Below are 16,408 nucleotides of genomic sequence, written 5' to 3' on the forward strand. Positions count from 1 at the left end.
ATGAGTATGGAGAGTGAGAGTGTCAAAAGGAAATGTTGCAATCATGGGGGGGAACCACACTGCAGTGTATGGAGGTTTCCCTGTAAGAAAGAAGGCAATCATGATACAGCAATAAGAAAGGAGCAAAGTATGACATACGCAGAGGCAGCAAAGTTGGTTGATAAAGAGAATAAAGGAAGTTCTGGAATGAATGATCTCTGAAAAAAGAAGGAGATGGGGGAAATTAGTAATGAGAGGCTTTTTGAATATGAAGGATGTGTCATGTACCAAGATCTGGGATGGGCGAAATCAGAAGGAAGGGAAAGAGCAGGAATCTCAAACTCCAGGGGCAATGTGATTATTCTTCAGTGGAATGCAAGAAGCTTAATTTCAAATGGTCAGGAGTTTAAGGGTTTTATTAATGGGATGAATGAGAAGCTTAGATCGATAAGGAAACCGTACTGGCTATTTTTGACATAGAAAAACCCTATGATATGGTGTGGAAGCAGAGCCTATTATCATTAAGCTTAAACAGTTGGCCATGAAAGGCAGGGTGCTCCATTGGATCAGACACTTCTTAACAGAAAGGAAAGCCAGACGGTCAAAGTCAAGGGAGTCCTGAGTGATAGCTGTGAGGTTGAAAATGGTACAGCTCAGGGTGGTACTATTAACCCTTCGTTATTTTCAAATGCAATCAGTGACATTTTTTAAGATATGTACAGAGCAATTGAGGTGAGTATAGAAGAGGGGAAGGAAGGAGGAGCATGTGGTCAGCAAAATGCAACAAGCAATGAGTCATGTTCAGAGGTGGGCGTTTGACTGGGGCTTTAGGTTTTCAGTGTATAAATCCAAGATTGTCTTTTCTGCCAAAAGACAGATTAGTGATGATTTACAGATCAAATTATATGGAAGAGAGTTGGAAAGGGTGGAGACATTCAGACACTTGGGCTTATGGTTTGACAAGAAATTCCTGTGGTCAGAACACATTGCAAAGATGGTGGAAAAGTGCAAGAAAGTCCTTAATGTGATTAGATGTTTGAGAGGCGTGGATTGGGGGCTGATAGGTCTGCAATGAGAACCATGTATACAGGTTTAATAAGATCAGTATTTGATTATGGGAATATTATTTATGGGTCAGCTGCTTCAACCCAGGGTTTGAGTAAATTGGATGCAATCCAATATAAAGTGTTGAAATTGTGCATTGGTGTATAAAAGTCTACCCCAGTATCTGCTCTGCTAGTTGAAATGGGAGAAATGTCATAAAGGCTGAGGAGGGAGCAGTTGTCTCTAGTATACTGGACAAACCTCAAGGGACATAAAGCAGATCAACCAAGTCAGAGGGTTTTATTGCCTTGTCAGGAAAAAGAGAAAAAACAAAGTACAAGCTTTGGATGAAATATAGGTATTTCTACTCAGAAGATGGGAATAGCCTCATTGCAAGCAAGCCCTACAGTCGTCTATCTGAAAGTTTCACCATGGTCAATTGACAAGGTTAAAGTGGATCATTATTAGAGGAAATGGAAAAGGATGCAGTTTTAGGTAATGACTCAGTAGATATGATTTTTAATGAGCATTATAGTGGCTATATCCCAGTATTTACTGATGCTTCCAAAGTAGAGAGGAGAGTAGGGATAGCACGTGTTATCCCGGAGCAAAGGGTGAGAGACTCAATTTACTGCACAGCAAGCTGCAATATAGCTGGCCTTGTTATGGGTTGAGAGTTACCGGCCAAACAGGGTCGCTGTCTGGTCTGATTCCAGGTCAGCGTTAACAAGTCTTCAGAGAATGCATTCTGTGTCCAGACCAGACATAGTGTGTGAGATATTACATCTTGCTAATGGGTTGCAGAGGTTTGGACATAGAATTTCTTTAGGATGGCTTCCAGCTCATGGTGTGATAGTTGGAATTGAAGCTGCAGGCAAATATGCAAAAAGAGCCATAAAGAAAAAGGGAATAGAGCTGAATATACAGTATAGCAAAGTAGAAATCAAATGTATCATAAAAGCTGATAAAGGATATATGGCAATATATGTGGAACAATGAAAGTACAGGAAGACACCTCCATAAAATCCAAAAACAGACTGGGCCAGGTAGAGAAACAAGCAGAAGCTGGCGTGAAGAAGAAATTATCACAAGAATGAGATTGGATCACACAGGGATTAAATAGCACCCTGACAGTCATGAATAAGCATGTTGATGGTTTGTGTGATTGCAAAAGTACGAAGGACACTGTAGAACATGTCATTCAACATTGTCCACTTTGTCACCAGCAAAGATCCACACTTATTATGCAGTTACAGAAAGAACAGCTCTCCTTGAATATTAGGGAAATCCTACAGTAATTCTGGACATGTTTGTTTTGGTTTAATTTTTCAGTTTTTACAAACTTCTGGTTTATTTTGTAGAATTCAGATCGTTCAGATTCACACTTTGTTCAGAAGGTGGCAGTTATGCACCTAATAGTTGTTTGCCAACCGCCACTGATGAAGAAGAAGAAGAGTGTTGAGTGTTGTAAGCTGACGCCCACCCAATATCACGCCCCAGAAGACTGAATGTTTGGTCCTGTCCTCTGTGCCGATGCAGTCCATCCTGCCTTACAAGAGCCTCGGCATCGAGTGAGAAGTGTGTCAGAGATGGACTACCCAACCACAGGCGGGACTGAGGGTGTGTTCACACCAAACGCAACTCGAATTTTTCATGCGTTAAGATGACATGTAAAGTCTGTGTAGCGAGGCGAATAGATGCGAATTCGCTCCTTCGTCAGTCTGCTTCCTGTCACTATTTAAGGAAGGAAGGAGGTACTTTCTCCCTCTGCCCTCCCACTCCACTGAGTAGGTCAAGCCTGAAATACCCCTGGTCCATAATTCCACCACACACGAGTGTGGCAATGGTTGTTGCTGTCAGTCATCAACAATATCAGCCGCTACACTGATGATGTGTGCGCCATAGTGCAGAAACAATTCACATGATTGACATAAACAATTCATTGCTTGGAGGTTAGCTACACAGTCGTGGCACAGTTTGCCGTTTGTTTGACTCCCCTCATGGATGAGTCAACCTGTTGCTGATTCCATCCTCATCAGACAGGAAGTAAGATACCTGTTGTGTTTTCTCAGCTGGTTCTGTGAAACTGAACCGTATAGGAGGCCTTCCACACCCCTAACAGGGTCATGACTGCCCCTTTCATAAATATGGAGAATACTTCCTTGGAACCGGAGACCTCGGGTGGGCCAGACCCCGCCCCTCTGTGGTGGTGAGGGGGCCATGAGCTTGAGCTGTGTGACCTGTGACCCCTTTGGTTGCAGGAGCTTGGTGCAGGAAAAGGCAGGTGAATATCCCTCTGCGGGACAGCATTGACAGTGAGTCCTACGGGCAGATCTTCAAGCTTGTGAGTTCAGCCACAGACGATTTGTCTCTTCAGTCTACATTCAAGTATATGAAACATCTTTGCCGAATCACTGGAGCTTCTGGTTATCATAGTGACATGCTGTCTGTGTGTGTGTATTATAGCATACAGAAATACTGCTCTTCAGCAAGGGTTGGGCAATGGGCTCTATTTTCAAAACATCCATCCGTTTAATATCCCACTTATCCGGTCGCAGGGGGTGGAGACTCTTCCACCTGACATTGGGTGAGAAGCAGGCTTTACCTTGGACGGGTCACCAGTTCATCGCAGGTCTCATCCAGTCCTGTTTAACAGATACAGCCATTCATGATCCAATCCAGCAAAGGTCGGGAGGAAACTGACATGAACAGGCAGCAAGCTTGGCGGGCAGAGAAGTGAATAGTGAAGAAAAACACCTCAGTTTCGGAGCACAGACAGAAGAATGAAATGTTGCTTTTATGAAACAACATTAATGTGGACATGTGACTGCAATTTTCAGTGTTTCATATTTACACAGTCTGCCATTTCTAGTCAGGTTTGATATGAAGCTACTGATTTTCACACAGTGACGAATGCGTTAAGTCCCCACTTGAATGGTGGATTCCCCAATTGCCCAGCCAGGAGTGGAATCGTCCGGTTCTTCGCGTGCTTGGCCTGACCAGTAAGTGGCCAGTAAGTGTCACATCTTTCCGATTCATAACCCTTAATTGGCCCGGCATGCTGTTTCGGCGGGAATGGAGTCAAGTCTTTTTTTTTTCTTTTTTTTTTTTTGAGGGACGGTGCATCAGTCTGCACAGAGCAGATCAAGCTAGACAGCCAGCAATGATCAGAACAGCAGAAACTGATCAAGTTAACAAAGCTGGCGGGCAGCTGGGGATTGCAGCTGTGAAGGACCAAAGTCATTGGTGGCACAGCTAGAACGTGGGATGGAGCCGGGACAGGCTCTGCCTCCCTGCAAACCTGTGCAAATGATGAAAGCATGAAAGGAAGAAAAATAGTTAGAGATGTCAAATAAACGACTGATCGAACAGAATCTTGCATCCTTTATTGATTCTGGTGATTGACAGGAGCACTGCCCTCTCTGTTCTCTGAGTGGGCGGGGCTGTCGAGATGGTGATCGGTCAATGTTTTTGCATCATGGCTCTGCAGATGATGGCCAAGGTGATGGGGATGGGGCATGTTTCTCCCCGCAGAACTATAGAAGACTGCTGTGAGTAACTGGTCATGACTTGAACTCTTCTGTTTCCTTTGCAGTGTGAAGACGGAGCTGACCAGCAGTGCCTAAACACGCGCGCGCACACAAACACACACACACACACACACACACACACACACACACACACACACACACACACAGAGCTTTTCTGAAGTTTCTTATTTATTCACAGTGACCTGTGGTTGTAGATGGCAGTGACCCAACTTGAACTCGCTTTCCTATGAATCTTTGACATGTCAGTGACCTTCAGGGAATGGCTCATGACTCGATTTTAGATGAACCTGCAATGATCACGTTTACATTTTGCTCTTGTCAATAAAGTTTTATAGTATATTTCCGATGAATGTGTCAACGTCCTTTGAGTAATTACACCTTATCACCACATGAGAGCGCTGCAATACAACAGCTGGTGGAGTAGTAGTTCAGAGTCCATGTTATCTGCCCCCCCCCAAATAATACCACCACAACCACAACCACACCAACACACACTTCCCTAGGTTTAGAGTCTTTAACAGTGCTACATATCCATATGACTGAGACGATTCAGTTGCTTATCATTTATTCATTTTGTGGACATGATAAGTCCAGAGTCTCACCTGTTCTGCGGCAGTCCATATCGATGGGAAACCTCCTCCGATTGATGTCATGGTGGAATGTCAGCTGACAGGATGTCAAACCCAAATAAAGACAAATGCTGAGCTGATTGTATTTAGGTTTATTTTTGCCTTCAATGTCCACAGAACATGAGCTCAGCCGAAGCAGCAGTTTAATAAGCAGTTAAGTTCAAGGAAGTCAGGGAAGTCAAATATTTACAAATGTCCACACACATGTTAACACTTGTCACAGCTTGATTTCACCAAGCCAGTTGTCATCATGAAGTCCATACCTGGACCCCCTGCTCCGAGGACCTCTGCAACACTGCTACTGGACTGTCGGTTCCTCTCCTGGCATATGTGGATCTCAGGCCCTGCCCCTTTTATGCCATTAGTAGTTCCATTACTGTATGTTTACATTTAGTGTGGAATTTTTAAAGGCAAAACTGATGAAATACGTGTTTCATCAGTTATATGTATAGAAGCCACTCACCAAGTGAACCTGCTGGTGTACCAGCAGGGGAAGACACCAACATTTCAAAACCAAATCCTGGTTGTTGACACGTTCTCATCCTGGGGTCATGCTAACACACGCGTTCTTCGATTATCTCTCTTTCTTACTCAGCAGCAGCTGCTGTTGTCTCCTCCAACTCTGGTGTTGTTTCCTCTGACTCTGGTGTCTCCCCGGACCTTGGTGTCTCCTTTGAGCCTGGTGTCTCTTCTGTCCCTGGTGTCTCCTCTGTCCCTGGTGTCTCTCCTGACCTTGGTGTCTCCTTTGAGCCTGGTGTCTCTTCTGTCCCTGGTGTCTCTCCTGACCTTGGTGTCTCCTTTGAGCCTGGTGTCTCCTCTGTCCCTGGTGTCTCTCCTGACCTTGGTGTCTCCTCTGACCTTGGTGTCTCCTTTGAGCCTGGTGTCTCCTCCCTCACTCCTTTCAGCAGCTCCTTACCAGGCGTGACCTCCTGGGGCTCCTCGGTAGGTTTGTCAGCTACTACTGCTTCTGTCTCAACGTCTGCCTCTACATTGAGTGGCTCTGTGGCAGCAGTTGCAGCCCCTCTCCCTGCAGGCTTGGCTTCCTCACTAGCCATCACCTCCTCTGTGACCTTGGCCTTGGCATCATCCATGGATGCTGCAGCTCCAACCTCTCTGGTCCATGCCCCCCCCTGTCCCTTTTCCTTCTTGGTCTTCTTGAAAGAGGGACCACTGAGCTTAAAGTACTTCTTGAGGGAGAACCTCTTCTTCTTCTTTGTGGGTGTATCATTATTCGTGCAAGTCATTGTTCCGTCCTGTACTGTTGCTGCTGCCACCACCACTTCTTCAGCAGCAGCAGCAGCAGTAGGAGTAGACGCTTCTACATTGTCTCTGTATGAAGCCTCTTCCATGGTGACAGCCTCTGCCTCCTTTACCTCCTCTTTGGACCTGTCCTCTGATGGGATGCAGCCATTGGCCTGGATCTCCTCTTTGCTTTCCTCAGCTGTTGGGGGAGGGGCTTCCCCGTTCACTTTGACATGGCCATTTTCCTGAAAAGCAGGAGACGATTAACAAAGGGCTGGCAGGAGTTAAAGATTCAAGCGTGTGGTCCACTGATGAAGGCAGCTGAGAACCTCGGACCAGCAGACTATAATATCTACTCTTAGAGACATGTGCCATTGTGTGTTTGTCCTGATTGGGAGATACAACAGATAGCAGCTGGAGCTGATAGGCAAGTAGAAATACACTTTGTAAATACTAGAATCCGGAATAATGGAGGCTATAGCTACAATGGCTGAGGCGATAATGGTTATGGAGGCTCAACAGGACAGTTTTGAGGGCACTGACCACACCAACATAGATAAGTATGCCATGTCTGTGTCAGCCTACATCTACAAATCCATGGACAACATCAGCACCATGAGGAACATCATCACCGGGGCCAACCAAAAACCCTGGATGACTGATGAAGTATGCAAAATGCTAAAAGCACGGAACTCAACCTTCAAGTCTGGTGATGAGAAGGCTCTGAGATCAGTGAGAGCCAACTCGAACCATGCCATCAGACGAGCAAAGCATGCTCACAATAGAAAAAAAATACACGACTTTTTCCACAACACCAAGAGCATGAGGAATGGCATGCGAGCTATCCCAAACTTCAAGATAGCCCCGCCTGCGTCTGATGATGACACAGACTTCCTCAATAATGTCAATAACCTTTGGAGAGGTTTGAAGCACTAAACAGCACTCCTGAGGAACAATTACGCACCAGTGTTCAGGTGTCCTGCGCTTGGGTCCTACCTGTCCAGTGGTCTTTGTGGGTGGGGGAACCACCTCCACCAGCTTCACACACACACTTTCTGACTTGCAAGTGGTCCTGGACACTTGTGTTCCCATGTCGCTCCTGTTCTTTCCAAAGAAACTCCAGGGATCGATGCAACAAGCAAACAAAGACTGGATCTTTCTCTGATTGAGTGTCGCTGAGGATCCAGACAGTTCAGGATCAGGAATCAACCCTGTGATTGTGTCGAAGAAGAAATGAAGCTGGTTGTAGAGAAAAGTGTGTGTGTGGTTGTTCACACATGAATGGGCGTTCATTCAGCCAATCACAGTTTTGCCTCAGTGTGGGTGGGCCCTTCAAAGAAATCTGAACAATAGACCGTGGTGCTGCGTTCATGGTTCAGATAATGAACAAACACTGTTAGCCATGCTTGTTCGACTGGGCAACAGTGTCATCACATATGAACAATCAGATCATACACAGATGATTTCAAGTTCATCCTGTAAATATAGAACCCTTGCACAATGTTTTCTTGTTTTTCTCTTAAATTTGTTTACAAGAAGTAAAAGGTCATAGGTCATAGGAGGCTGCTATGTGGATTCATGAATGTGCCCACTGACCAGTTGTGTATTTAACATTGACTTCCTGTATACTGCAAGCAGTGGTGGAGGAAGTACTGAGGTTTACTCAAGTAAAAGTAGAATTACTACAAGTACTAAGTATTAAATTTTAAATTAACTTTAAAGTATTTTTTAAAGTTAAAGTACTCACACAATGGGTTGTCTTGATGTATGGACTATGCCATGAGTACTTGTAATAAATACAAACAATTCTACAGTATGTGTACTGGAAAAGTTGGTATACTCATTGTGGAAGCTCTCTGCAATACTATTTGTACTCTGTATCGTAAATATCTAGTTATCTACTAGGTCTCATCCCCTAATTTCTCATTAAGATAAACCAATTAAGAAATATATTTTGAAATGTTTTCTTTACCATTAAATGCTAAAACTATTTAAAACATATTGCCCTTTTGAGAGCAGTAAAAGGAAAACACAATACAGGTGTGAGAGTTGTTCTGATTCCTTTAATCAAATATGTATATAACAGACGCACTGATTCGGAACGACACTGAAACGCAGGCATTACAGGGGGGAGGTAAAACGAACGAGGTTTAGCCGTATCTTCTAACTATTTTGACACAAATGGCGGGCCGAATTAATAAACCTAACCGATCGTAGTTTCCCCATGTCTGTTCTAAATGAAACAAATGCACAAATGTCAGGAGTGGCCAACTCGCGGCTCATCGCCTGGTTTCGTGTGGCTCGTACGTTCGTTCGCTCAGGATGTGCGCGCGCGCGTGTGACAGCTGCGACGAGCATAACGGGAGGGGCGCACACACACACACGCACACACACACGCGCACACACGTTCCGACGATTGGTGGCTCTTCCTCTCCGACTGGTTGGCCTCGCCACATATATAAACAAATACCCACTACCTTTATTAGTTGAGAATATAATTTCAAACTGCATTTCCACATCGCAATTTTATATAAACTTTTCATGCATTGAATTTATTTTTACCAAAAACGTGCTATATTATGACGTATATCGGAATATACAATGAGCTATATCGGGATATAAAATGTTGGTCCTATTGCCCAGCCCTAGTACACATTATTCTAATGACGCGCTATGAAAGAGAGGTGACTGTCAGACGCGCATCCATGTTTGGCTATCCGCACCACAACGGGGAGTCACGGCAGTTGAAGAAGTACTGTTTTCTCTACATTGCACAGTCTTAAATGTATTCCAACCGTCTTAAATGTATTCTCTTTGTTTTTTAACAGGAGTGAATGTGGTCTAGTAAAGATTGTGGAGCAACTGTTGCAACAAGATTCCATCTTCTCAAACATTACAGGTTAGCACATGCCAACTTTGGCCGCAGACACCCCTACCCATGCACTTATTCTGATTGCCCATGTGTTTTTAAAACATTTAATGGTCTTCATAGTCACTTGAGCAGGTCACATGCGAATCAGAGTGTTCAAAAAGGTGTTGCTACAACTATATTTCACTGTCAGTTGTGTGCAAGTTCTAATATAGCATCAGCAGAAGATTATTTCCCTCACATCAATAACCATCTCAAGAACCATGAAACAGTAAATTGTGTGTTTCAGGGCTGTTCTTTTCAAACAACTGTTTATGGTGCTTTCAAGTCCCATAAAAATAGAAAACACAGTCAAACTTCCCTTCAGGATTTTAAACAGGGTATTGTCAAGACAAGTGTAGCAGATAATTCAGCAGATGGTGACATTGATAACTCGGCCCAACCTGTTGAAGCTAATGATGATTATGATATAGAACCTGGGACAAAAGATGATGTATCCAAGACATGAGAACTAAAATTAGCATCACTTATTCTGAAACTCGAAAACTACTTCCATGTTCCACGCACAGCAATAGATGAACTGCTTGCTGAATTGCACCATTTGCTAGGATCTGCCTCTGCGCCCATATCAAATGAAGCCATTGTAGAAATCTTAAAGAATCACAGTGTCTGTGTGGACCAGGTTGTGGTTAAAGAACTGACCACTGCAATATCATCATGTAATCCTTTGTGAAAAGCTATAGCAAAGGATGGCCCTCTAGCTACTGCTTATAAACGTAGCAAGTATTATAAAGAAAATTTTGAAGTCGTTGATCCAGTAGAGTACACACTTGAGTCAAGAACAAAACGAACTTTCCAGTATATTCCTGTTCTGAAAACCTTACAGCAATTACTCAAACAAAAAAATATACTGAGTAAAGTTGTTGATGGTCATGCAGACCAGCATTCTGTAAATGGGAAGTACCTGTGTTACCAAGACGGTAGCCACTTTAAAAATAATGACTTTCTCTCAGGCGAGGAATTAAGACTCTCATTGTGCCTATATATTGACGACTTCGAAATTTGCAATCCTTTAGGAACTTCGTGCAAAAAGCATAAAATTTGTGGGGTCTATTGGATTTTGGGGAACTTGCAAACAGTCTATCAGTCATCACTAAACTCAATTTATCTTGCATTGCTTTGTAAAAGCGAAGATGTAAAGACATTTGGCTATAAAAAAATATTTGAGCCTTTTCTGCTTGACCTTGCCACATTAGAGCAACAGGGGGTCTTCATTGATCATCTAGGAACATTCATAAGAGGGACTGTTCAGTGTGTAGTGGCTGACAACCTCAGCTCTCATGGATTAGCTGGATTCGTGGAGAGTTTCTCTTCAAATTTTGTCTGTTGTTTTTGTACTGCTACACGCAGTGAAATCCAGTCAAGGGAGGTCAGAGGGGGTAGCTTTGGTCTCAGAACTGAAGAGCTGCATCAGTCGCATGTAGCAAGTGCACATGAGCACAACCAACCCTGTTGTGGAGTCAAAACCACATGTGTTTTAGCTGAGAGCCTTTCATTCTTCAAGGTCACAGCAGGTTTCCCCCCAGATCTAGCTCATGACCTTTTTGAGGGTATTATACCTGTTGAACTTGCTGAGTGTTTTGGACTGCTGATAGCCAAGAAGTTCTTCACCTTTGATCGTCTAAATGAACTGATTCAGGCCTTTCCATACAAGTGGGGAGATAAAACAAACCGGCCTCATTTATTACCTCGTGCTTTCCAAAGTAAAAAAAACATTGGTGGGAACTCACATGAGAATTGGTGTTTATTAAGACTCATACCACTGATTGTTGGGGAACTAATTCCGGAGGGTGAACCAGCTTGGCAAATAATACTAGATTTGAAGGATATTGTCGATCTGGTTGTTTGCCCTGTACATACTATTGAATCAGTTGCATACTTGGAAAATAAAATATCAGAACACAGATCCAGGTATTGCATGCTTTTCCCAGAGAGAAAACTTCTACCTAAGCACCACTACCTGGAACATTATCCAGCATTAATACTGTGCTTTGGTCCACTTGTATCTTTCTGGACTTTGAGATTTGAATCCAAGCACAGTTATTTTAAACAAGTTGTGAGGCATACAAACTGTTCCAGAAACATAACTCTTTCTCTGGCCACTAAACACCAGCTCATGATTAGCCACAGTATTTTTTCATCAAGCTGTGAAAAAAACAATTTGAAGGTTGAACAAGTCTCAGCAGTCCCTCTTGATGTCCTGAAAGAAGAGGAAGCAATTAGTCTCAGTCAAAACTGTCCTGATCTTACTGTTGTTAATCTTGCACACAATGTATATGTTGATGGCATCAACTTCAGAAGTGGCATGATAATAGTGCATGGATTTGTTGGTGGACTGCCAGACTTTGCTGAAATAGTGCACGTGTGTTTTGAAAGATGGAATCGCCTTCATCGTAAAAAACTGAGCTCATGGTACAGAGAACACTACAGATCGTTCGAGCTGGATCCCTCTCCAAGGGATGTTTCTGTGATTGAACTGAGTGAACTTGTGGATTGTTACCCCCTCTGTGATTACAAGGTTGGCCCTCTACGGATGGTTATTTTGAAAAGATACATACATTCCTAAGGTAATAAAAAGGAATACTCTCACATTTTGGGCAAAATTGTTTTTTTTCCCCCCTGACTTAGCTAACACAAGATGCAATTGGCGCAAGGCAATATAGACAAACTCACTTCTCACAAAGTATCTGACCAAATACCTTGGTTGATATTAAAATAATTTTATTGGGATGACTGTTGTTGCTTTCACAAAGTATTTCCAAAAACAGATTTTTGATCATCAGTAATGTGGTTATAATGATAGAGTTGGTAAAGTTAAAAAATGTAGTGTGATTATTTAGTTTTAATAATAAACCTGTTTGAATGTGAAAGTAAATCCAGTGAATCAGAAGATCTGGCAAGCGGATCTACATACCATTTAAACATTTTAAGTGATATGTCCGTTATAAGATGTCAAGAGACCAGTAAATAGTTGTTCTGCTATGTTTCAACTTATATTCTCTCTTTCAGAGTAAGAGTTGGATTTGACAGTAGAGAGCAATGTCTACTCAAGCAAAGCTTCGGATTGTTCTAGGAGAAGATAATTGTATGAAGCTCACTCTACCCTCTGGAATATCGGACTCTGTTGACAGTCTAAGACTTGAGATCCAGAAACAATGTGGAATTGAAGGAGATTTCAGACTGCAGTACATGGACCATGATTTTGACCAGTTTATGAACCTGACTTCAACAGCAGATATCCAAGACAAAGGAACAGTAAAGGTGATAATGTCAACTGAGCGGTCTACACAGCCACCTTTTGATGCAGCTTTTGGCCCAGATAGCTCTCCTGCGGACACTGATATACTGTCTTCCTCTGAGTCAACCAACTCAACCTCATCACTGAGACTTCAAGGCTGGCCACGCAACTTCCCCATTCCTGCATTCACCTACGATGTAGAGATTCAGCTGTCAAAAGCAAACCGGGAATTCCTTGCAAATGGCAAGCGCCTGAGCCCAAATCCCAAACTCAAGTCGGACATTCTGGATGCTTTGGCTTCTGAAATAATAAACTACACACCATACCCTTCAAATGCACAGTTTGATGATGTTGCAGAAGCATTGATTGTTAAACATCCATGCTTAAAGGAACAGGGCTCTGTTACTGGATTCTACGGTTGGAAGATCAGCTTAAAGTACAAAATGGGCAACTATCGCACTAGGCTTAGGAGTATGGGATGCCCAGAGCTGAGCATCAACTCTATGAAAAACAGAAAACGTGGCACATCCAGTAGTCCGAATCAAGTGAAGAAACCAAGGCGAGCGGAAGTCAACTTCCTTCCTGATTTCCCAGCTGGAGAAGACAGAGAGAGTCTTGAGAAGGAGCGACTGGAGCTGCTTTCTGAGGTCAAGAAAAGGAACAACCATCAGGTGATGAAGCTGAAAATGGAGAAAACCTTCGCTCATTGGCGCTATGAGGTGATTCAAGATATGCCCTTCATCGCTGAATTCAAAAGTAGATGGCCGGCTCTTTTTGAGGAACATGAGGCAAGTCTTGAATTTCAATTTCCCAAGCATGTTATCATGGCTTGGTCTTTTGAATAGTTGTAGCTTGTATAACATATGACTAACTTATTTCTTTTTACGTTTTCTTTAGGAGCTTTGAAACTCCCAACTAACTACCATTTTTCTTCTATAGTTCGGTTTAGCCTCTTGGAGACTGACTATTTATTTATGTCCTTATTCATTCATGTATTTATTCTTGCAGGTTCTACTTCTACATTTTGTTACCATTTTTTCTCCGAACATGTTATTTATTCTTTGAAACTCTTGTGAAACACTCTGTGCACTCATGCTCTGAAGAATGCAACATAAATAATAAATAACTAATTTTTAAATTATTTTTGCTGTATTAAAGGAAAACACCAACTTATTTTTGAATATGCTTGATCAAACCCTTCCAGAGGGTAATGTCAGATGATACATATCCGAGTTTTGAAAAGTTTGATCAAGCATATTTAAAAATAAGTTGGTGTTTTCCTTTAAAAAATATGTAAACCTTCCTCTGTATTTTGTTTTTGTCTGGTTTCAAATGTGCCTAGGTGTGTGCAGAATTCACACGCATTACAACAATGCCGCTCATCCCCAAGTTTATGATGAAGTTGGACCACTACATGGACAGGTTGTCTAACGTGTTCCGGAAGAAAGGAGGAGCAGCGGGACGCAAAATTAGAAACATTATGGCTGTCATTGACCAGGTGTGTGAATAGTTACTTGTATATTATTACATGGCTCAACATAATGCGGCTTCTTCCACATCATATGGCTGAAAATCAAACCTTGTGATCAGAGTCTGACCAAACATCACAGCTCTCCGCTTGTCTCGATGGCAATGCAAGCCAGCTACACATTACTTTTTGGGAATATTGTCAGTATTTTTCCCCTTGTGTTTTGCAGAATGACTCCATCACAACAAGGAGAGCTTGCAGCCTCCAAGCTGTGGCTGTGTACCTCAATGAAGACCCTGAAAAGTTAGTGACGGAGTATAATGTAAGTGTATTGGTTGTTTTAAACCCATATTTTGGGGTTTCGTAGAAACCTTTTAATATATGATTTACATATGGTGGAGCTTCACACTGCACTGCAAACTGTCCTGAAACACACATCTCGGTCTTGGAGGTATGCTTGGGCAATAGGACAAATGTAAAGTTGAGTTAAAAAAAATAGCAGTGCCTAGCAGTGGAAAAAGTAATTACATTTTATAATATTTCACAGAAAGTCAAGAAATGTATTGTTCAAAAACATAGCGGCGTCGGCATCTGTCTTTGGAAACTAAAAAATGTACCATGCAAACTAAGAAATTCTTGAAAAATCAAATTTGCTGAGTATCCTAAACTAATATTTTGTTGCATGACCATGGTTTCTGATAACTGCTTCACATCTGTGGTGCATGGAGTCAACCAACGTACGGCAACGGTCAACAGGTATTGCGGCCTAGGTCAATTGTACTAAATTCCACAATTCCTCTGCGTGTTTTTGAACATTACATTTCTTGACTTTCTGTGAAATATTATAAAATTTAATTACTTTTTCCACGTTACTTGCTTTGAAATAGAATGTGCAATGTCTCCAATGCATTTGTGTTCATTAAAGTGCAATTTCTTTGAAGAATTTTGACATCTACTCACCTTTTTAAAGACACTGCTATTATTTTGAACACAACTGTATCACTAATAGACCACTGGCTCAGCCCGTCACATTTTATTTAATTGTTGACAATTGCCTGCCCCCACCCCCCTTTTACTAAATGAATGTTCTGCCTCCACAGAATTCAACTCTATTTCTCATGGAGCACAATTCTAAGTGTGTGTAAATTGCAATTGGCTGCTATAGTTGTGTTGTTTGTAGGCTAAGTTATTCACTCTGATTTCAGACGGGCCAGACAAAAAGCTCTTCCGTCATATTGCAAGAGCCAACCCCTGTACTCTGCACAAGTGTCATAGCTACCGAATATATTGTTAACCACAAATTTAAAGGGATGACGGTGGTCATTTTGGAAATTTTCTTCTTTTCACACAGGGGCCTCCTGGGGACCAAAAAATTGGTAAAGAATCTTGCCTGTTTTGTCTGTTTTTTAGAGCGAGAGCCAAGAGGACATCTCAGTGGACCAGCGGGTAATGGGCATCTACGTGGTTCAACATCCAGGAGCAGATGCTGAAGACTACCCAGAAGATGTTGGCATCATGGTCGAGGGTGTGCAAGTGCTTCAGGGACTTAAAGATGTTGCCAGTGCTTTTGCCCTCCTCTTTGGAATCATCTATGATCTGAACTTGAGCTACCCATCTGACCTCAGGTACACTTTTGAGTTTATTCAGAAGATCCTGATGGAGCTTGATGCACAGAGGCTTTCAGCCAAAATCCAGGTACTCAAAAACAAACTGCTGGATTGAGTACAGCTTGCTGGAGAAGTGGTTTGACTTTATTGCATCTGTGGTATTGTTTTTATGTTATTGTTATCAACATTGTTCTGTTTACAACAGTAGGTGTTTTTGCAATTCAAGAGTTGTAATATTTGTGCTTGACACCATTGTTTGAGCTAAATGTGGGTTTGAGCTCTAAAGTGTTTTATTGTCAACTTATTAGAAACTTCTTTGAAAATATCTGCTGCGTGTTGTGGTCTGGGTTTTAATGTTTTAGACTCTGACATGGGAAGGATCTTTTAGTATTTTGTACCTTTTGAAACACTTGCAACAATAAAAGTGCTGCTTTGACACATTCTGCACAGTGAACATTGCAGCCTCATTCATTTTGTCAGATATGTATGTTGATTTAACTTAACTTAGGGGGGTAGGGAGTGGCACAGAAAAATATTTGCGGTGAATAGGTTCACACATTTTTATTAAACCAAGGCAGTTTGAGGGAGACTGTAACAAAAGTGGAGAATATAGAGGGATACAAAAATAGGTTGAACTTAAAACAAACAAAAACAATTAAACTGGCCAGAAATGTTTTACAGTGTGTTTAACAGTTCAAACACAAAAGAGATTTGTTGAATT

At 42.2% G+C, this 16,408-nt stretch overlaps 2 protein-coding genes across 3 annotated transcripts; one reads left to right on the forward strand and one right to left on the reverse strand.

The window, feature by feature from the left end:
- Positions 1-5,287: 5,287 nt before the first annotated feature.
- LOC147242125 (uncharacterized) lies at positions 5,288-7,712 on the reverse strand. The gene is made up of 2 exons (XM_086189460.1): positions 7,442-7,712; positions 5,288-6,690 (listed from the first exon to the last, which is right to left on the reverse strand). The coding sequence occupies exons 1-2, from the start codon at positions 7,535-7,537 to the stop codon at positions 5,791-5,793; spliced, it is 996 nt and encodes a 331-aa protein (XP_086045586.1). The 5' UTR covers positions 7,538-7,712; the 3' UTR covers positions 5,288-5,790.
- A 3,467-nt stretch (positions 7,713-11,179) lies between these two features.
- On the forward strand, positions 11,180-16,089 carry LOC147242126 (uncharacterized). 2 transcript variants are annotated; one of them, XM_086189877.1, is made up of 5 exons: positions 11,180-11,941; positions 12,384-13,400; positions 13,955-14,110; positions 14,310-14,402; positions 15,491-16,089. In XM_086189877.1, exons 2-5 carry the CDS (start codon positions 12,414-12,416, stop codon positions 15,800-15,802), a joined length of 1,548 nt encoding a protein of 515 aa, XP_086046003.1. In that variant the 5' UTR covers positions 11,180-11,941; positions 12,384-12,413; the 3' UTR covers positions 15,803-16,089. The 2 variants fall into 2 exon arrangements, with proteins under 2 accessions (XP_086046003.1, XP_086046002.1); XM_086189876.1 differs by lacking the exon at positions 11,180-11,941 and having other exon boundaries at positions 12,050-13,400.
- The last annotated feature ends 319 nt before the right edge of the window (positions 16,090-16,408 follow it).

Source organism: Aulostomus chinensis, chromosome 20 (assembly GCF_037954235.1).
Source record: "Aulostomus chinensis isolate RoL2024-O1b breed Wild chromosome 20, RoL_Achi_v1.0, whole genome shotgun sequence".
Lineage (NCBI taxonomy): Eukaryota > Metazoa > Chordata > Actinopteri > Syngnathiformes > Aulostomidae > Aulostomus > Aulostomus chinensis.

Bases quoted from the DNA above. Each gene is read 5' to 3' on its own strand.
- LOC147242126 (XM_086189877.1), top strand. From the start codon at position 12,414: ATGTCTACTCAAGCAAAGCTTCGGATTGTTCTAGGAGAAGATAATTGT. The intron at 14,111-14,309 runs GTGTGTGAATAG...TGTGTTTTGCAG, and splicing joins TTATGGCTGTCATTGACCAG to AATGACTCCATCACAACAAG. The intron at 14,403-15,490 runs GTAAGTGTATTG...TCTGTTTTTTAG, and splicing joins AGTTAGTGACGGAGTATAAT to AGCGAGAGCCAAGAGGACAT.
- LOC147242125 (XM_086189460.1), bottom strand. From the start codon at position 7,537: ATGGGAACACAAGTGTCCAGGACCACTTGCAAGTCAGAAAGTGTGTGT. The intron at 6,691-7,441 runs GTAGGACCCAAG...CCTGCTTTTCAG, and splicing joins CCACAAAGACCACTGGACAG to GAAAATGGCCATGTCAAAGT.